We start from the raw sequence: 22,437 nt of genomic DNA, 5'->3' as shown, positions 1-22,437 counted from the left end.
AGTTAAATATTCAGCATATATTTGCTGTTACATTCTCTGTAGCTATCCTTGGTAACAGCATGTTGGCTTGGAGCCCTTCCAAGAGCCCTTGCACTCACAGCAGTATTATTTTATTAGAAGGTAGATTGATTACAGGTGGATACTGCATTTTGTTCTGAATTCTCTGGAAGAAGGATGGATGTATTGGAGGGAGTTTCTTCCTAGGTATAACATCATTCTGGTCCGTTAAAAGTAAATTTGGTATGCAAGTGCCCATTTTAACAATTGATTTCATAAAGGGAAAAATTTACCTTGTTAATAAACAGTTCATGTGTCAGTATTTGCTACCACCCATCCCCATTCCATTTTTCCTTTTGCTTGTCTTGCTCTCCTTGTTTATCTGTCTGTCAAATAATGGATTGAAAACTCTGAAAGTGGGAAAGGTCTTCCTTTTAAGTCAGCAATGCTTCCAACACACCTTGGGTGTACAGACCGGAAAACAAGTAGTGCATATTTCTCTATTAAAAAAAAAAAAAAAAGAGAATGCCTTTAGTGAGGTGTCAGGGAACTCAGGACCTAGTCAGTGTCAGATGCCAAGAAAGTTACTTAATCTTGGCTTCCACCCCTAGTTTTCCTGGATGTAGCATCCAGTTGCAGACAGTATTTTCAGCATTCTAAAATAGCTACAAATATCTGCAGATTTAGAAATATATAGAATCAGGATGGGGTGTGGCACCCTGGGGATAGGGGAGGAAAGTAATCAACTTCCGTGGTTTATCAAGAAACAGCCCGATCATTTGCCAGGTGACTGAGACAGGTCACGTGTGGTGAACATGACTGGAACAACTGGAACAGTCCATCCTTAGTGTTGTCTGTTATACAGTTATGTGACAGAGTGATTAGTGCCACAGTTGTCACAGATGGAGAAAAAAATTCTGTTCTGCTTGGACAACCACACCATGAATATTTACTCCTTTCATTAAAGGACATACATAATTGGGACCCGCAAGTGATCGGAGAGGAGCACCTACAGAAACCAGCTGCTCACATCATATTACACAGTGGGCTGAGTTTAAACTTGTAGACTGTGTCTATCTGCAGGAAGCCAAGTGGCTTGGATTGCCTCATGTCTGAGAGCTAGTTCTGTCTAAAAGATGGCTGTGTCCATAGTGCATATCCTTGGCCAGAGGGGTTTCTTCTGCCGACCAGATGGTATCTCTGTGACCTGAAGGTACAGTGGTCAGTTTTCCAAGTACAGTGTTTAATAAATGTGAGGCTGTCCTGCAGCCCACCAGAAGGATGAGGTTATGCATCGTGTGACTTGGGACATGCTAGGAGGCTGTATGGGGCTGCAGAAACTATTGGGAGACTGCTGGAGGAATGGTTAAGAAGCAGGGAGCCAAACTCTGTTTAAGGTCATCCGTGCTGACCCTTGGGAGCAAGTGGTGATGAGAGAGAGCTGTGTTCCCAGGCTGATGTCCACGTACTGGTTTCGAGCTCTACAAAAGAGAACCTGGGAGCAAACTAGCAATCGAGCAGCGTGGGTGATCAGAAGCCTTGAGCTTGCTCCCTGCCCTAGTACTGTGTGGAAATGTAGACATACCTATAGGATGTTTTGAGGCAAGTTTTTCACAGGAAGCACGTGGTTACATGTATGGAAGAGGACTGCACCTTTAGGAAATGTCTGTAAGAGTAGTAGAAATTGGAAATCCCAGTCTTCATCAGGATCCCAGTTTCCCTGAAGAGAAGAAAAGGGGAGTGTCCTGGAATTGGGTCCCTTCTTCCTGCTCTGGCAGGGTGAGGTGGAACAGTCTCTGCTCTTTCCGTGCCGAGATGTACACCTGTCTTTCGTCCTGCTGGTTGCAGAGCAAGAGAAGTGTTGAGCTCCAGTACTTCAGCATGGGGCTCCTGTGAACTGGTACCTCAGCAAGAGGAGGAACGGGGTCCTTTAGAATTCACAAATTCTCCCAGTATAAACAAAACTGTGCTCTCACAAAGAGGAATTCATTTGGCAAAAATTTGAACATCAAGTGCAGTTGCTGGAAGTGTTTATACTTTGTTCCTTAAAAAAGGCAACAGACTGAATATTGTTGATAGTACTGCAGTCCTCAGCACTTGCAAGAAGGCACAGAAGGTCTGGAATGATCTTCCACTGGGAAAGTACTTTCAGAGTAACTTCAGTTACAATTGGATGTCCAAAACAGTCATTGTGAGGATTTTTAGATGCTTTGGGAGCTGTACTTCACTGATCAAAAGCAGGCTCCCTTTGCTGCTCCATGCAGGGAAGCAGCGCCATGGTATCCAGAGTGGCACAAATCTGCTCCAGTCCATCACTCCTAACTGTGGCGTGGCTCCCTACACAGGGATACCCAGCCCCTGTTTCACTCTTCCTTAAGTCATCTAGTTCAGGAGAGGAACGTGCTTGCAGAGTCTTGTTACACTGAGTGGGTGGTCAGCAGTGCTGTGTGCAATACCAGCATTTCCCCCTTCTCACCGCTAAGGATACTGGAGGAGGTGGTGGAGTTTTGATCTCAGCTCCAGTCTTCCCAGCTTTTACTGGTTCAGATGGATGTTGTATCAGTTCCTCTTCAATTATTTCACTAGTCATACAGGTCTGCTTCTGAAGGAAGAGTAGAGGTGAATTGTGCAGTGCTCTGACTGAGCTACACCAGTTACAAGCAGACTATAGCCAGATTGGACCTGGGGATCCTCTGGTTGATGTTTTCACCTTGGTAAACAGGATGACTTCTATGATATGCTATATGTTGTCCTCTGGTATACATGCCTTGCTTGGCATGCCTAAGTCCTAGTTTAATGAAGTAATAGTTAACCAGGAGAGGAACATAAAGATAAATGTCTGTCTTCCCAGTGCAGTTCTAGAGAGACTTTTGTCATGGATATGAAATACCAACTTAATATTAATGGTGACTAATTGAACTCAGAGTAACTGATTTTTTTTTTTTCTCCCAATCTCTTCCTTCCTGTCACCTCAATAACATGATCTATTTGATCTAAATATTCTAGCAGACCAGGTAGGGGTTTTTCCTATTGGCAATTATCAGTTCAGCAAGGCGTGCGGTTATATGATTTCTCAGGCATGTGAAAAGTGATGTAGTCTAGACATAATTAATCAGAAAAAAAATAGCTAGATATTAATGACATGAAATTGTATTTTACACTATGATTGTGTGCTAAAGCTCTAAATCTCTCATGATTTGACATTAGCACTACGTGTCAATTATAAGCTGCCCTTGAAATATAATTACATAGCATAAAGGTAATTTCCACTTACTGTCACCAAAAATTGTATTTCAGCTGAGCGGTGCTGATTGATATCTACATAGGGATTCATGTAGTAGATTCTCTTCTCTGGTATTAAATTTTTGCATCTATAACAAACTATCTCATTTTATCTCAGATGTGCAAGGTTGACAACTGATTTATTAAAATGCAGGATAGAAGTTCAAATATGACCTTCTATTGGGTTGTTAAATCCAGGTGATATTTTCACTAAATAGTTTGTTTTGCAGAATTTCTTCTAACTTTATACTTTTTCTTTATTATTTATAATCCCCAGAGCGTATAAGGACTCTTAGATGGGATAATTTCTATGAAGTATATGGGGTTTTGTGCCTGTAAGAGTTTTCTTACAGCAGTCTTGTTTACAATAGTCTTTTCTTACAGTAATCAAGGTATTTGAGAACACTAATGGGAATCTCTTAATTTACTGCTTAGCTGTTTTAACTGAATTTACATATACACAGAGATTAAATACTGACAGTATTTATGGATGAAAATGTAAAGGTTGTTGTCTTTGAAATTTTATTATTAAACTTTGCATCAGAAACTCTGAAGAGGTGAGCTGTGGAAAAAAATGGTTTTGTTGCTTTCTGGAGCATTTTAATTGGTTATTCCAGTTTAAAGGATCCTATTGTAACATATGGGAGCCGTATCTCTTTGCAGCTTCTGTTTTTTTGGGAGAGTTTGAGGAGCCTGATCAGATAAGAGAGGCTCACCATGATTCAGTGAATTTTGTCAGCAGTTGCCTATCTGGTCCAGTGTGCTTATGTTTCTCAGGAAAAAGCAGAACTGTTCTATAATAAAGAATGAAATATAAAAAGGAAAAAAATCAGCAAGAGGCAAATGCACCCTCTCTTTTTAGCATATTTTTGGGAGTATTTTTGAAAGGCTTAATAGGCCATCTTATCCATAAACAAGAAGTGGAAGACTGCTGATTTGCTCCTTGTGTGTGGCAGAGTGAAAGAGTGGTTAGTGCAAATGGTTTTCAATTTTTATCACTTTTGCTGCTGAGGAGTCTGGATTACTGCAAGCATGGCTATTGTCAGAAAAACAGCTGTGGGAAAACAGCATCTTTTGAACCTGAAAGTTGGAATTTAGGGACCATTTATTTTTTGAAGATACACATTTGGATTTAGATTGCTGATGTGTGGGTGCAGGCTGGTATGAGTTGGCCGCTGGTAATGTAGTAAACTGCCTGTAGGAGTAAGGAGCTGACAGTACTCTTCAGGTAGTAATTGGTGAGGCTTGTAACTGGAGGCTGTGCATGAGCACTTTTAATTTTTTAAAAAACCTAAATGAAATGTTTGTTTTTGCCCTTCTCAGCCCTGTGTAACTGAAATATCTGTATAAGTCTGAGCTGGATTCTCTTCTGGCTGATGCATTGCAAACGTGTTTAGAGGGCAAATATGTTCAGAGGGCAGACTCTGTTTTTAACCTGTGTAGTGATGTAGGGTTGACTTTCTGCTTGCATCTTGAGTAGACTGGGCTGGTAGTGAGGAAAAAAGTGTGTAGAAAGAATAGATTTCAATAGGATCTCTTGAAAAATTAGTCCTGCAATTCTTCTGCGCCAGGCTATGGGTTTTTGTTGGTTTGTTTTTTAATAGAGGACTGTGCAAGTCAGATGTGGACTTTTGCATACTATTACTTAATTAAAGGGTTGCAAGTGCAGCACATTAACATAGTATCAGGGTAGAAAACCTGTACTTTGAAGGTGAGCAGTCTCATTTGTTTGCAGCAGATAGCCTGCATCACTGGAGCCCTAGGTCTGGGCTGTTCTCCGCCCTTCTCCCTGGTGGTTGGTCCCCAGGCAGAGATGGAGCTGTGCTCCCTTGAGGCTATGCTGACGTTGCTTCTCCCTTGGAGGTGTTGCTGCCATGTAGCCAGTGGTTCATCTGTGTTCATCGGGTGTGTTCAGTCAGTGCCACAGTCCTCAGGCTAGTGAGAATGTCCCATTTGTGAACTGGCTTGAAACCGGGCTTTAGCATGGCAGGAGTGCAGGGGAAGCAGTCCTGCATCACTGGGTGCTGAGCTTCACTCAACTGCCATATTAAAAAGCACAGGTGTAATGGGATCCATGGGGATCCAGCACTGCCATGCTTTCACCCTGAAGAGCCAAGAGCATGCCCATGTGATATCACTGTCTTATTTTCTCCGTAGTCTTTTGACCATAGTCTTTTTTTCCTCTAGAATAAGAATGCCGTCTAAGAAAGGATTTTATGTTCTTAAAAAAAGCAGTCTTAAAGAAAGAGAAGAAATTTGGGTGGTGGTCAGAGCCCTGACAATTCCTCAGGAGCCCTGGTCCAGGGGCCCCGCTAAGGCTCATCCCAGCACCAACAGTGCCCAGGCTGCGTGAACGGGATGCCTGCACTTGTCTCTGCTCCGGGGTGCACGTCAGTCCTGCCTTGTCTCCAGCCTTGTCCCCTGCAACATCCATCCTGCTGTCACTCCTGCAAAGGTGGCCCTGCTCCTGCTGCTTCTGACCGAAACCCAGCAGAAGATGCTGGGCACCACTGGGAAGAACTTTTGCAAATTTCTGTCTTTGAACAACAAGTTCATTTGTATTGATTATCTTTTGTAGATATTCAGAGGCGGTTGGTGGCTCTCTTAATGTCACCGTGCAGAGCATGGCAGCCACTACTGCATATCGTGCAAGATGTTTTTGTCTTGTTTCACTGGAGTAGATGAAAAGCTTCAAGATGTGCTATGGGGGAAAATCCTGAAGTATCAGAAAAGATTAAGTGAGCTGACAGTATAACAAGAATAACAGAACTTGTAAATGTGGATGTTCAAAGTGAATAATGCAGTCAGTGAAGCGCAGCTAAGTAATGATGCAGAGGGCTTTTTGATTAGAAATTGGAAATTTCTTCTTTAAAGGAGCATTGCTCAATTAGAAGTTAATTGCAATTGTTTTCTTTTAAAGTATGCATATATAACCTCAGATACAATGTAAGCGGTGAATGCGGTCTTTATATACTCCACGTGAAGCTGAAACTCGGATGACTTGACATATGCTTTCAACTCTGCTTTGTAATTGCCTCAGAAAGTTACATAAAATCCCTACCTAGTTCCTGCTCCGTTCAATTGAGTGATGATACCCAGAGCCTAATTCTTCAGTGCCTTGAAATCATGACTAAGTAGTTCTGTGAAAATGCACATTTGTGTAAATCATTCGAAGTGCTATAATTTTAAAGTGTTGAGATGTGAAATTTTGATACTTTCGATGTTAAAGAAACTGAGCTTGTCAAACAGCTTTAATGCCAGTGTCTGTAAAAGGCAATGTTACCTCTTAGGCTAGGAAAGGTCACCACATGGTTCCACAGCAGCATTTAATTTAAGATGTAACTTGTCAAATGTGCTGGTGGAAGAAAAATTTAAAATATAACATTTGACTTAGAATGTAAAGTGTCCTCCCTGCCCTGAGCCCCTTTTTTTAAATTTAAACTACTGTTTTTGCCTCAAGCCTGGCATGCCCTGGAGGAGATAAGGCAGCATTTCTCTGCTTCTAGAAGATAGTTCAGGTTAAGGCATGTTATGCACAGTTGTTTGTCTGTGTGCTGCTGCCTTTTCCCAGCTGTATCGTGAGAAGAGGTGAGGGGAGGTGCTTACCCTGAGCAAGCAGCGGTGCCTTCCTGGTTCCTGGCTGCTCTCTGGGAGTTGGGGAAAGCCAAAGGTGGCTCCGAGTGTCCGCAGGTGACAACTGGCAGTGTGTCTGACAGTCTGAACCTGCTGATTCCAGCGGGGTTTCATTCTGTCTCACAGTAAGCTTTTTATCCTCCTTGGCTTTTTGTTTGAGGGTACCTCAAAAGCTCCTAGAAAAGTCTAAGCTGATTGTGCAAGGAAAGGAAGTGTGCAAAGTATTAATTTGTCTTTTATTGAATGGGAGCTTATGATAAACAATCAGAACAGGGGGAGAAGTGTGTGTGTGTGTGTGTGTGTGGGATGACCCTAGCCACAGCTGTATGTGACTTGACAGTCTTGCTCTTGGGGCATTGTGCTTTAGACAAATCAGTTCGATGCATTTAACTGTCTGACGCAGTGTGATAAAATCCTGCACTGGGTGAAGTCTGGAGCATGGTTCCCTCTGTAGCATTGTCGTCTGTCTGCCTTGGAGGTAGTCGTGTGTCCTTGCCTTGCTCCCCTGCAGCCTGGAGTGATGCTGACTTTTGCTTCTGTCCTTGCAGTCTGAGCGACGAGAGGCAAACATGGCCCAGGCGCCCGTAGATCCAAGTAATGTGGAAACCACTGACCCAGAGGAGAGTTCTCCAAATATGATAGTCTACAGAAAGGTAAAGATTTGGAGCTTTTTGCAAAAATCTCGTATGTGGTTCCTAGTTTTATCACACTAAGCATAAAGCAGCTGGCATACAACAATCTTTCAGTGCATTTTTTTCTATTTTCCTATTGTGGTTTTTGTTGCATAACTTAGTTTGATTCTTTGCAGGCAGTTGTTATTAATTTCCGTTGCATTGCTTAAATTAAAAAAGAGAAACCTCTCAAGTGCTAGTGAAAAATGAATTAGACAAAGGTAAAATAACAGCAACACATGATGTCAAAGAACATTCTTTTGCCATGATAAAATGTCTTATTCTGAAGTACTTTGGAGGTATTGTAGGAAAGCAACCTATTGACCCATTTGCTAAGGCATTGTTTTACTCTGGGGTAGGTGTATCTGAGTCTTTTTGTAATTTAATGAAATCACGTAAATACATTTTATTTAGCCTGTAAAATATTTCTTATGTAGCATGCGAAAGTGCTGTATGGTTCTAACAAAAATAAAATTCCTTGCATGGCTCAAGTTACAATTCTGTTAACTCAAGAGCTACAATGCTAGCTCAAATCAAGTTTCCTCGTGTAGTATGATCCTGGGTAAAATTTATATTTTCACTCATTTTTACACCTTACAAAATAGCAATAAATAGCTAAAGTGTGTTGGGTGTACATGGTACTCTTTTCTACTTGCATGGTTGCAATCTTGATGACTTTCATATGCTGAGAAAATAATTTAGGTTTCATATAGAACGTAAGTTGTTTAAAGTGTTACTTTTTGATAACCGTAACTTTGGTTTAGTTGTTGCATATTTGGTTTGGAATCTGGAATTGTTAACATGGGAAAATTTTCTGGGTAATGTGTAGGCTTGTTTGTTTTGAATGTGTTATGAACACACTTTGGCTGCTAATTTGGAAGTAGCAGTAGTCAGCTAGTCAGATTATCTTTTTAGAACCTGTTTGTGAAGAGGTCCAACACCCCAGCAAGTTGAAGCAGATACGGGATATGAAAGAAGTTTCTAGTTGCATGATCTAGATGATTAGGGTATTAAATCTGTGACTCTGCAGAGAATCCACTTACCTATTCTTGAAGCCATTGTTTTATTTGAATGTGCCTTACTTTCTATTCATCTCATGGCATTTCTACTTATGGATTTCTCCATTTCTTTGCCTTTTTAATGTTTCATTATTGTCACTGTAGAATGAGCCTTGTAAGTTCTGTGGTATCAATGGAGAACATACTCCTGTCATTTGATTCATATCTCCTTACTGATGCTCTCGGATGTCAGTATTACCAGCCCCTCATAATACATCATCTGTCAAAATACATAGTTCTCTTTCAGAAGAGCGTGCCCCATGTGTTGTTCAGTAATACTATGTTCTGTATTGTCAATATTAAGCTAACGCATGTCTGTCAGGTTTTTTGTTGAGGGTTTTTGTTGCTTTTATGAATAGGGTTAATATTACCTATTCTTCAAAGTTAATTTCCATTGGTGATTAACTTTCTAAATCTAATTTACTGTTTGATATTAGTTATATATGTTACACATCAATAATATGTTCCTTAGTGTTGAGAAATCATATGCAAAATCTGAGACAAGACTTTTATTCTCTTGATTATCTCTCCTCTCTCCAAATGAGTGTTTAGCTCTTCATCTCTCATTTCCTTTCAAATGGCTTGATTGCCAGTAATGAATGAGAAAAATACTGCACTGGACTTCCTGAAATACAGAACACAATCTGCCCTGTACGGTCCAGGGTTGGTGTTGTGTCACAGTAAAAGAAAAGGTTTACTTCTCACAGCAGGGATCTTGAGATGCAATTGTTGATTCCCCTAAGGAAGAAGAAAAAGGGTGGGCTTCAGTAATGGGACCACAGTAATTCTTGCTGTGTCAACTGTTTTATTGCTTGTCATAACTGTCATATTTGTGGGTTTTGAGAGAAGAAAGCACTACAAATACAACCCTGAATTGTTCATGCCCTCTTTACTGAGACTCACTGAGGTCTATTTGAAGTTCATAAGCCAACAGGGCGGTTGTTGTAGCCTGTTTTTCTTTATAATCACTACTGAGAGATACACACATCTAAAGAACAAATCAGATCTTAGGCGGTGCTCAGTGTCCCTTTGGAGCAACCTCTGCTGTTTTGTTTATGCAGAAAAGCCTAGAACAGGCTATTCTCTTTACTTAGGTAGGTAAAACTTAAGTGGGATGGATTTTGGCCGTGCAGAGCAAAATAAACTAATTTATTTTGACTTCAATTAGTTTGTGATACTCTCTATGGACTCCTGCAAGCAAATGGATTCTAACTGCTTTGATTGCTACAGCAGATGGTCTCAATGAGATAAGACTTATTTTCTACCTTCATGGTTAACCTTTTGGGGGCTGATATTTATCAAATTGTGAGGCATGTTATTTTTTAAATCCGAAATGCTCAATGTTGCCCTACTGTTCTGGAAGACATCTGTGTGTGAATTAGGTAGTGCAGATGCACTCATTAGGGTAAGTAGTGTTTAGGGTGTGATACGCCTCACCCTACGCTTGTTAAAACAAATTGTACCCTAAATTACATGAGCTTTATTGACTAGGTCTCCATTGACTCTCATGGGTGCCTCAACACCTAGCTGTCAGGTACTTATGACATATGGTAGACATCTATAATTAAGCAAGCTGCATCCCACTCCTAGGATCTGTGCTTCCTCTCATCTCTCTGTATGTCTCAGTACTTAGTCCTGGGCTGGTTTTAGGGCTATCAGTAGTGCTGCAGTAAGGATGTGCTGTCATTTATCTTCTTTGGCATAGTGATACCCAATGAAAAATTTAAAGGTGCTACAAAGATTGCATTGCCATTTAAGTACTGCTCTGTGGGTAAAATGTAGGAACCATCGGTCTGGCCACATCTGGAGAAGATGCTGATATATTTTTTGTTGAGATTACTACTGGAAGAGTGGTATGCGGTGCTTAAAAAGACTGTTTGAAATGCTCTACCCTCCTTTTTGTGGGAGCAGGTAATGTCAATACACAAGGACTTCTGGGGAAGTGAGTGACATCCCAGTCCTCACTTCAGTCTGTGAGCGTTGTGTGGGTGCTGCTGCATGGAAGGAAAAAAATGCAATAAAAAGCCAGTGAGAGGAGAAAAACACACTCCAAGCAAACAGTAACAGAAAATACCAATTGATTTTAAATGCCTGTCACATCCCCTTGAAATCCAGCCACCCTTGATTGCCTTTCTGGCTTCTAAGTGCTGGTTACTATGTTCCAGGGGCTTCTTCGGTTTATCATTCAAATAATCCAGGTCTGAAAATTCACCTTCTTGCAGACCATGTTGAAGGACAGACAGTTCATGGACAGCTTCTGGCACCAGATCTATTAGGCAATCTATTACCAAAATTTGGCGAATCAAATCTTCTTACAGAAAAGATGGTAGAAAATTGTCATGTCACTGAAAGAAAAGAAAAATCAAAGTATTTAGGTCTTGACTTAAAGAAGAACTAAAAATACCAATAAGGAAGAATTGTTTAGGAGTACCTGGGGAATATAACAAGGATGAAAACACAGGAATGAAAATCTAGATTGGATAGCAAGGTGTACTTGTTCCTGTGAGAGATCTCTTAGGATGGGGAAGAGTTTGCAAACTGTGCTGTTAGAGATGTTTAGAACCACTGTGAGCATGCATGCTCTGAGAGATATCAAAGGGTATCTTCAAAAAAATGACCTGGATTGTCTGATGGTACATTTCCATCTCTGCTGAATTTGGGCAGACACATCTCCTATATATGCTTGCTAACACTGGCACTTAGTGAGTTAAATTTTGAATTTTTATGGTTACTCATTGTAAATCTTTTGAACAAGCAGGAAAATCTAATTTCCAAAGGCAATTACTGTTCTAAGTAAATGTAATACAAACTTGCAGCTGCCGCAAGATGCTTTCAGAGAAATCTGAGTTGTTTGCTACCTTCAGTACTTGGCAGCCTTACCCTCTTTTTAAATGCTGGTTTAAGATCTGAATTGTAATCATTTTTTTTTTTTTTTAAAAAAAGCAACCTTAGCAGCTTTTCTCCAGGCAGATTTCAGGGTTCCAGTTGTGGCAAATAGGTGGAGTGTTGCTGTCAGACCTGATTCAACATGGTGATAGGGTGAGAAATGTGAGAACAAGCAGTTGTGAAGACAGATGTATGCATGCAAAAAATGTATGGACCACGAAGCAGAAAGATGGGGGAAGAGACTGTTGTTAAAATTAGCTGTTCAGATAAAAATGTAATGCTGGTATTGGGAGCTAGTCAGAAGACCAAGACTACTATTTGTTTGCTCTTCCATTGTGCTAATAGCACATGGAAAACGTATCTCAATAGGACACTGTCCAAGTAACCAAGAGCAGACAAAACACACAAGGGTATAGTCCACATGATGACTTCTTGCAAAGAAATACAAAGCTGCAGTGTGTTAAAATGAGGTGGATTTCATGCATAGAACTCTTATACTTTAATAAATGAAAGCAGTCTGCATCTTTTTTGAGGTCTCCTAAACCTTTCAAGGTTTTATGCTGTTCCTAGTGAGAGGCAGCAGAACTTAAAAATGCATTTAAACTGTGGAGTACTTTTGGCATTCTTTTTATTTGTCTCTTGAGTTATATTTTAGGATTCTGCTGCATGTAAAGAAAGGCCTTGAACCTTACTTTTGTACATGAAATCTGAGATTCTCACACACTTGCTTCTGTTACAAAATTACGATGATAATGCATGTGTTGGTAACACTGCAGACCCATAGTCTTCAAATTTTAAACCAAAGATTTTTCTGTACTGTCATTAAAGATTACTTTATGGCATTTTAAGATCTTGCTCTTGACATTTCTTTTTTATTCTGTTTCCAGACTAACAGCCCTAACCCAGGATTAAACTAGGACTGAATTTGAGACTACATATCAGTCCTTCAGGAATTGAAACACATGCAGTTTTTGATAAGTAACCCCAAAACTAGCATTGTTAATGTTGGAAAATAAATTTAAACCCAATCGTGTTACCAAGATGTGTTACAGGTTAGGCATCAGGACAGCTTTAATTCTGCACTTCTGTACTGCACATTGAAAAGGAGGCTTTAGTTAATTTATCACTGCAAGTACTCATGTGCCTTGGCTGTAAACAAAAGTTGACCATTTTTTGAACCTTGCTAATTTCTTTATCCAACTGATTTATTGTGTCAGTAACTTTGACTGCACAGTGTTGCATAGAGAGGGGGAAACGCCTGTGGGCAAGATGGGCCACTTGTTAAATTGTGGCTGTAGTGAAGGGCAGGTGTGTTTTATCTAGGAGATTCCCTTTTGGCATTTCCTGTAATAGCAGGTGTAACACTCAATAATTCTCCTTTCCATACCTCATACAATAAAATCTTGGGGAGAGGAATCACAGCAGTGGCATTAAATTTAGTCCTATGGAGAGAGAGAGGCTGTATAGTAGAGGACAAAGATGGGAGCGGCTGGGTGCAACAAATGTGTTGGGCAGGAGCAGCAGAGAAGAGAGAGCCAAGTACGTTGGTAAGTCATAGGACAGTCATTGTCCAGTATTGTGCAATGGCAATGAAAAACACAAATATGATCCCAGAATGTCTTGGAGAAATATTTCAAGGGGAGTGAAAGGTGTCAGTAGTATTATGCAAAGGACCAGTGATAACGGCCTCATCTAGGTCATGGTGTAGTCTTCTCTGTTGTCATCTCTTGTCTTCAGAAAACATGACCTGGTTACACAGGATGGACTAGAAACAAGTGGCTTATTTATCTGAACAAAACAAAATGAGTTAGGAGAGATGTAATTACTCTGCAAGAGTGCTCTAAGGGATGTCAGACAGGGAGAAGACCTTACTAAACTGAGGATAGTACTGGCGTGCACACAAATTTTTATAAATTTCTGATGAATAAGTGCAATCTGGGAATTAGGAGGTGGTTCCTAGTTATTGGAAAACTGGACTTCTGGAGCAGTCACTCCATGGAGTACTGCAGCCAGGGAAGCCAGCTGGTTTTAGGATAGGTATAGGCATGTTTTTGAAGAGGCCTGCGTGACATCATTTCTTGCAAAAGTAGAAGAGGAGACACAATGAGCCAAGAAGTCTTTCTAGCTTTAGATTTGTACCTTCTTCAGATTACCTTGAACAGGGACTGTCTAAAATACCTTCAAACACCCTTTAGTCACGCAATAGCAAACAGTTTGTACTGCTGAAGTTTGACATGTGCTGGTGTCCTTGAACAAAGCTAATGCCACTGACCTTGACTGTAGCTGTCACGGGAACCTTGTGGTAAATCTGGGAACTGTGTGTTTGATTTCCGCATCTGTTAAGATGAGTATGAATGATTAATGACCTAAGGCATTAGTGTAAGATTGCACAAAGTTAGTGCCCAGAGGACTTCAGAAGCTGACTTGCATCGTTGTTTACACACAAACAAAGCTGTTGTACAAGTGGCAGAAACATGTTGTTAGAGTCAGGTGGAGGTGATCCATCTGCAGGAAGGGCTTTTGGACACTGTGGTTTGTTGTTTCTTTCCATCATTTGTTTTGCAGTAATAGTTAAGACTGAGCTGAGGTTAAAGATTCAGCTTAGTAGGTGGTGTGCAAAGTTATGAATAGGGAAGTGCATGTAAGGTGGTAGGTTATAATAAAAATAAATAAAATAACTGCTGTCTTGTTTCTCTTTTTAGATATATAAATACATACATATATATGTGCACACATACTTACATGCCTTTGAAGTAATGAGGATGAACAAATAACTTAGGTTTTCCCTGACTATATTGTTTAGCCTAATATAGGAAGTACATTCTTAGAACATATATAAGATACTTTGAAAAGAGAGGGAGATATATATGTGTATATGATATATTTTCTTATATATCCTATATGCATTAAATCTTTCCATTCAAATAATGCATGCACAGAATAATTAGTTCATGTTTTACAGATATGAATCTGTCTTTCTGTTCTTGGAAAAGGTGGCTTTAGCCCTTGTGTAAAGGTTGCCTTACCTCTCGTATATTGCATTTGAGAGATTTTGATCATAAGCCTATAGTTATCTTTCTTTTTTTGTGTGTGTAGTTTTCTCCATATTCAGAAGCAGTTGTTTTATTTATTTAGTTTTCTTTCTTCTCTGGCTCATCTTTTCTCTGTTCCTGTTTGTAACTGAAACAAACTGTCTCTTGCACTCATAAAAGTCTAATTACAGTGATCTATTACTTTAGCTGTTCTCACAGGCAGAAATAAGACGAGCCAGGACCAATAGCTATGACAACTTCAAAGTATATTTTTAGCAAAGCGACCAGTGCAAATTTAGAATACCAAGATAAAAAGGGAAGGTTCGGCTAGAGGGTAGGATTATGCTCTTCTAGCTGTAGCGTTTAGTGCCTTGCATTTTTGGAAAGGGATCTTTCCTATTCCCCCAGCATCTTTCTCATGTTATTCTCTGTATTTGTTGTTGTCAGCATTTTAAGTTATGGTCTTGGAGTATTTTCACTGTGTTTGTTGATTTACTTTTTCATGTTGTTTTGGGCAAGAGGCTGATTATGAGTGTTTTCTTTCTGCCTAAAGCATCATTTTAGCCATGGGATTGTTTCATTTATTAAAAACAAAACAAAGTAGTGAGGTAGTAGAGAGCTGTTAACCTGACTCATTCCAGGAGGCAGCTTCTCACTATTTCAGATGCAGTCTTGAACCCTAATATTAAGATGATAGAGAAGAGTTTGGATGGAATTGGATGAAATGCACACAATCCCACTTTTTTTTGTTTTGTCATAGAACTTTAGGTAAACCCTTATTCTATCCTGATTAATAAAATATCACTCCAGAGGATTATGAACTTCTTTCATAAGAAAAGTTCATAAAGCTCTGTGATAGAGTGGGAGGATTCATTTCAATAAATAGAATTACATGTGCGGGACCATGAAAATATGCAAATGAAGTTCCATTTAAAAACTCATGTTTTGCATCGTAAGACATTTTGAAGCGTGCTTTCTTTTTTTCATGAGAAGCTGTCATACCATGTTCAAGGGGAAGCAATTTCTTTTATTCTTTTTTCTTTATTGCTCCTGTTGTTGTCCTGTGTCGTCTTTTTCCTTGTCTTTCCAAAGTTAAATGAACTGAAGGAGACGAGAAGTAACCGGTTAACCAGACACTGAAGTGTGCAAGTCTGCTTAACAAAAAATTGTATTCTCATTCTTGAGTATATTTGATATTTTAGTTCAAAGGCTACATGTTTTTTTGGGGGGGGGGGGGGGGGGGGAATGAGCAAAGGTGTTCATTTAAATAAGATATCTCCCTACTTTGCTTTTCTTTGATGTTAATGGAGCTCATTAATATTAGCTTGCATTGAAGTGTGTGGAAATTGTACTTTGGACCAATAATACAGTACCTCTGAAGGTAAAGTGATACATATTTGTGGCATACATGAGAAGAAATGATAAAATATGTATTTTTCTAATGCTTTAATTGAAAGAATGAGTGGAATAGGTAGGAAGAAGAATTTAATCAAGGAACGTGTTAATGAACTATTCAGATCTATTTCTTGAGAGAGAAAGCTGATCAAGTCCAATTTTGTTCATATTTCAATTTTGTAAAAAAAAGGGGGTTTGTGAGATTGAAGCCAAATAGAAATGGTTCTGTGGTTATGTTTTTGAGGTCTAGATGAAAATGGTTTTGTCTACCAGAGTCTTAGAGCATAGTGCTGCAGATGTCGCTTCTGTTCTCCTCCTCTACCAGCTATTTTGGGTTGTATTTTTCCCCCATTTGTTGAAAACAGGTTTGGTGGCCATTGCATATGAAGAATTTTCCTCTCTGTCTCTGTTAACATTTCACATGTTTTTTTCTTATGTCTTGCATTAGTTGGCAGTTTAGCAAGGAGACCTGGAACTGGAGGGCTGTGGAGGCTGTTTAATAACCTCTGTAATTGTGAGCACAATTCTCCTTTGCTTGTTGGCATGACCATGGCTGCAGGAGCTGTTTCAGTGGTGCCCCAGATAAAGGGAATATTTCATTCACTGATGCTATAATTAGATGCCTTTCCCCATCAGTAAATCCACACAATTTTGTTAAACATGGCTTGTAGCTACATACAAATTATCTCATTCAATAACTTGCACAAAATGTCACATAAACCTTGGCAGCACTGGGTTCTTGTCACTTGCACTGTTCCCCACTGGGCTCTTAATAGCAAAATTAACTGGAATTAACTATAAAGTAAAGTTAAGTAAAATTAACTGTAGTTAATTATATTTTTCCTATGCATGAAAAAACAGAGCTTTGATAATGGCACTACTGTTGTCTGTATGCTGAAGATCGTTCAACCATTGGCTTGTATCTGAGAAGTTATCTGTGGAAAAAGCAGTGACTAAACCCACATTTTTTTAATAACGTGAAAGCATCTGTTCTTTGGAAACAGAGTGCCTAAGTGCTTTTTCCCTTGGTCCTCTTTCCACCAGGAAAGGTGACCTACTTCGGTAGTGATTTTTTTTTTTTAAAAAAGTATTTTTGACTGGAAGGCACTTAAAACATGTTGAATTATAACAAGTTTTCCTTTCTGCATGGAAGAAAGAAACTTCTGTTTTCTTTTTCAACAGTTAAAATGGTGTTTAAGTTTTTCATAGTGTGTTTAGCATCAGCGGTGCTCTCTTCCTCCCACTTAAGAGATGTCTGAGAGTTTCAGGTGGCATAGGAAAGACCTTGACCCAAACTTGCATGAAATTGTGACAGGCTAAAAGTTTTGTGGTGCTCTGGTTCTGTCTTTGCTAAACTGTTAATTTTGTGTGTGTTTGTGTATCTTGACGTTCATGGGTAAAAGTGTTCAAAGGAAAAACAGAAGATTGAAGGAGAATGCACCAAACGTAGGCAGAAAGAATTAGTGAACTGGAAGGGTGATGCATTTTGGAGAGAGAGTTAAGACTCAAGATTGCTTTTAAAAAACCAGCATTTTCTGACTTAGAATTGCAAAAGATATTTAGAAGTACTTAAAGCAGTTCTTCAGCAGTCTTAAAAGCATCTGACTCCACTTGTGGGCTGCATGCAAGCTGTAATTGTAGTATGTTGCTGTCATCATTGTCTTTAATTGCATAAACTTGACTTATTTGAGAAACATTTGGCCATAGAGTGAGGCCCTGAGTCACCTCCGAGGTGCAGGCAAAGGCACACTGAAGCTACATACTCCATTTTGCAGTTTCCTGAATTTATTTTTTTTTCCCCCCTCCCAAGTGTTTCATTTGACAGTCTCACTGTTCTCACAGTATAGCTGTTTTAAGTTGGTTAAATTTAACTGAAGGTTGGGTATTCTTTAGGCCAATGTTGTCTCAATAGCACCGAATTCATCTGCCAGGCTGAGGGAGAGCAATGAAAAGAGGGACATGGTCGTGTGCTGGGGCATATACCCCGTGGTGAACACTGCTTTACTCCTCTGATTTTGCATTTGAAGTGCTGAGAAAAAGAGTTGATGACCAGAGAAACCATTTAAATATGTCAAGTTGCAGAGAGCTTCCTGGGGCGTTCAAGGACAAGCAGCTGGGATGCTTCTTTCTAAATGAATTACAAAAACATGTAGGAATGGGTAAACCGGCTCCATTACTTTAACTATTTTCTCCCTAGTGTCTTAAATTTTTGCATACTTATGCATACTTATCAGCTGACCAGCTTTCTCTGTGGCAGCCGCGCCACTCCAAGAGTATTTTGAACAGGGCGAGCAAAATCCCTGTTCTGGGAAACTGGTTATTGGAGGGAGATTGTAAGAAGAGAGGAGGCAGCTGTTTTAACTTCTGGGCTTACACCTCGCAGCTGGACTTGAATCTAAAGCATAAGAAAACAGTGACAATTTGCCACCTCTTTCTGGGTCTGTTGGAAATCATTTGATTCTGGTTGATTTTGTAGCAGACAGACACTCCTTGCAAAAGAAAATATCCTAGAGACACTGAAGTAGTATGAATTGAGATGTCCAGAAAATACAGTCTGTCCATCTTGTCTCTGATGGTTTTGGGGTCTGTATCCACAGGACCTGACAGTTTGATCCTGTGGGAAATTAGCAGCTTAGAAGGGAAGGCAGCAGCTTCAGCACAGAAGAATCCTTTGGGCTCCCTAGGCACCCCCACACCTCGCCAGGGTAAACTCCTGAAGGGGCTTCTCACATGTACAAGACTTGAATTACTGTTGACAAAATTGAAATCAGTATTATCTTCCTGAATTCCTAAGGATGAGACCTTTGAAAGAAACATCTGAAATATTTAGTAAGAATTGTTGTTCATTGTTAGCTCAGTAGGTTTGCAGGCAGCTGAACAAATAGTTGACTCATCATAAAATAGCTCTGTAAGTCACAGAGGAACCAAATGCTGTGAGGTACATGTTTGGGGATATCAGGGTGAGAATTTTTTTATTTAAAGAAACTGTTTATGAAAACTTGTGTACAAGGTATCAGTAAGGATTTTTACTGGGTTCCTGGTGGTGTATTTATCACATCCAGAGATGAAGACCTAGACTACCTCAGGTGCCATGCACCCACCCCACACATTGCATTGATTTAAATTGTTTTGCTGCTTCACTGAGGGCAGGTATTTGAACCCAATCCTGTGGCATCAGGTGTGTGTTGTCACAGCTGGACTCCTGACTTCTGTTGGCTTTTTTCCTTCCTCCCATGACTCTTGTTTTTTGTTTTGTTTTTTAACAAATACATTTTCTGTTTTGTGGAATGAAACAATATATCAAAATCATTACATTTTTTAGAAAAGTAATCTTGTTTATCATCCTCATTATGGGACTGTTGCATCAGTGGTGGGCTGCAGCAGTGGTGTAGGAACTTAATTTCTTTCTTCCTTCCAGTGAGATAAGGGGAACTTAACATTTTTCAAATTCATATTCCAATCTGATAACTTCTTGATCTTGGAAATTTTTCCAGAAGCATCACAAGAAATGGATTCTCCATGGCTTCCTGGCTGAAAGTGGAAATGTGTAGGAAACCATTTAGGTGCATGTCTGAAGCTGTCCTCCAGATCTTGGCAGAGGTCAACTAATCAGGGAGATAATTGAGGCTATCACTAATTTTTTTTCTTACTTGGAACTGCAGAGAATAGCTTGGAACTGGGCAAGTGGTCCCACATGTTGGAAGAGCAATGTATTGAGGAGAGATGGGTTAAGATTGTGTGGGAAGAGCCTCAGGCAAAATCGGTGCTTAGGAAGGAGAGGAGGGATGGAGGAGCACTTTTTTCCCCATCAGATCGTGTGTTGAATCTGGCTCACTGTAACTTTTAAAGTAGTGCTCCCATAAAAATTGGACATGCCTGTTTGATGCGGCTAATGCTTTTGTGCTTTGTCTAACCTACCCCAGACTCCAGAACAAGAAAAGCATTTCTGTGCTGAAGGAGGTAAACCTTTCAGGATCTCGCAACCCCCCCGCCACCCCCCCACCCCCCACCCCCAATCCTAATTAAAACCAGAGTGCTCTTTTTCTCTTAGTTCATACAGAAAGAAAACAAAATTTTCCACAGAGTTCTGTAACGGAAATATAGCTCTCCTATATTGCCATGGAAATTGGGTTAAGTAAAAGCAGGGGCTCTTGGCCTGTTTTATGCAGGTTCCTTAATCATGACTCTTCCATTTCTGCTATTACTTTGGGTCAGAGCATGAGTAGCCAGGCAGTGGGTATGGAATTCAAAATTTATTTTTTACACATTGCTGAAATAAAAGCTTCTCCTTGCTGAAAAATTAATTACTGAGTGTTCCAGCACCTTATAAGATATTTATATGTTCTCCTGAGTCCTGTCTCTTCCTGTTTCAAAGTGCTGTCTTGAGAGCAGTTCAGGCGAGAGAACTGCTCAGCTGCACTTCGTAGTCTTCCTCTCTGCCAAGGAGTCTCAAGACGGCACTCAAAAACAAAGAGACGTACTCTGGGGAAAGTATGAATATTAGATCACTTTGGTTTAATCATTCGGGATACAGTGGCCTCAATTTATGCATTTGACATTTTGGGGGTTTTGTTGTTGTGGTTGCTAAAGTGCATCTCAAAATTGTTAAATGTAGGGTTCTTAAAGGCATTGGAAATCCCAGATGGGTAGTGCTGTTGTGTTACTGTTGTCCAAGGTCTGTGTCCAGTGTATAAAGAACTTGATGACAAAATCACTTGTCCGTTACTTTAATGGCTTTTTGTAGTGTTTTCATTGTGGTTTTTTATCCCCTTGTCTTTGAAACAGATAGAAAAGAAGAATTTGCTGGTTTTGCTTCATTTGGGAATGCACAGGATAGATGGTGGTCTGATTAAATAGCATCCTAGAGCTGCTGTTCTTAAAGGGGAAATAGTTGCTAGCATCAAATCCATTATGTAAAGAGGAGGCCCTCCAATGGTGTGGATCAGAATATTTGTTCTGGCTATGCTGGAGTGGCAGCAGTGAATTGATGTACTTCATCGGTGCTGCTGTAGAGCTGCTTGGCTCAGCTGTGTTCATAAAGTTGTTTTTCAGTGTTGTAATCCAAATGCTACCACTAACCTGCCTTGCATTTGTTGTTCTTGACTTTCTTCGTGGTTTAGGAGTTCAGCTGACGAAGTTGATATGTTTGTCAGATTCCATGTCCTGAGCTCCATGCAGCAGGATGGTCACATCAAATAAAGACCACAAATCTACCAGCAGTGGTGCTAGTAATTAAGTCATGGTGTACAAAACACATCCTTTGGAAGCAGTGTATCTGCAGAGCTAAAATGAAACCTCTCATGAAATACCTCATCGTGATAATTTACAGAAACATGAGGATTACATCTTGTTCTGTGGAGAAGCAAGGAGATAGAATAATGGCACAGGTTACTAGGTCCCTCAAAACCAATTTTAAATATGAGGAAAATGTTGTAGATCATCCTTTTCCATTTATTATGACTGGCTGGGCAGGCAGCGTAAGGTAAGACAACTCCTGTGTGGTAGCATATGAGGACAGAACCACCTGCCTTCTGGTGGATCTTAATGCTTTGAAGCCTGATGAAGTAGTGATGCTCTCTCTAAATGAGCATAGGGGCACTGGGGGAAAGGAAGCATGTGCAGATGGACTGCAGGGGTACAGAGGGACAGCTTGCTCTGCTTCTTAGGTTACTCCATTGCTGCAGCAAGTGGACTCCCAGGGTGGGCAGCTGAAGAAAGTGCGTAAGAAGCACAGCCAGAGTCTGTGCTGGTGTTCCCAGCTATGCCTTCAAAGTTACTGTCTTGACACCTTATGAGGGAAGCTGAGGTTGGTGGCCGTTTCTTCTCTGAAGCAGTGCAGGGAACGTCACCTGAGGACATGCACGTTTTGTCTCTGCCTCCTTAGCTCATGTGTGCAAGAGGATCTTTATAAGTAATGTGGAAAAATAGGTATAGGAGGATCCAGGAGTCTGCTTAGTCTGCATGTTTGTTGCCAATCTCGGTGTCTGTGTCTGCCTGCCTTGCTTCCTGGGTGGTATGTGGGGAAGCTGGGACTTGTTTTAAAACTAGCAGGTCATTTAGCTTATACAGAAGTTTGCCCTGTGTGTATATCCCAGTGAAAATGTTTGAAGTCCTCAGGAAGAAGCAGCTAACAGTACTTATTTGTATTCAAGGCAGCTGAAGCATCAGCAATACTAACAGCGTCAGTGGTCCTGGTAATCTGTCTGGCCCTATCAAGAGAGCCTTTGAGAGCAAAGCTTCAAAGAAATAAATGCAAAAGGCTTGCGTTACAGTCTCTGGGTAGTGAACACGTTGAAGGTCAGTTGAGGTGTTTGACATCATGGTGATGCTGGGGACAAAGGGTGGCTTAGTAGTATTGGGAATGGGGAGGGAGGTTTGATATTTTGAACTGTACAGGGCAAATAAACTGTCCTCTGCCTTCCATATCATCTGTGCTTTTTCTCCCTATAAGTCACACTGCTGTCTCTGCTCTGTCACCTGCCT

At 40.3% G+C, this 22,437-nt stretch overlaps 1 protein-coding gene across 3 annotated transcripts in view; it reads left to right on the top strand.

The window, feature by feature from the left end:
- The window catches only part of RGS6 (regulator of G protein signaling 6), a 288,338-nt gene that overhangs the window by 6,269 nt on the left and 259,632 nt on the right, over positions 1–22,437 (top strand). For all 3 annotated transcript variants that reach the window (XM_074867962.1, XM_074867960.1, XM_074867961.1), the window contains exon 2: positions 7,461–7,565. In XM_074867962.1, the coding sequence (XP_074724063.1) occupies positions 7,482–7,565 (84 nt within the window). In that variant the 5' untranslated portion in view covers positions 7,461–7,481. The remainder of the gene's footprint in view (positions 1–7,460; positions 7,566–22,437) is intronic.

The sequence above is a fragment of the Strix uralensis genome, chromosome 4, assembly GCF_047716275.1.
Source record: "Strix uralensis isolate ZFMK-TIS-50842 chromosome 4, bStrUra1, whole genome shotgun sequence".
Lineage (NCBI taxonomy): Eukaryota > Metazoa > Chordata > Aves > Strigiformes > Strigidae > Strix > Strix uralensis.
The sequence above is the reverse complement of the archived record's forward strand: the minus strand, read 5'-3'. Positions and strand labels throughout refer to the sequence as shown.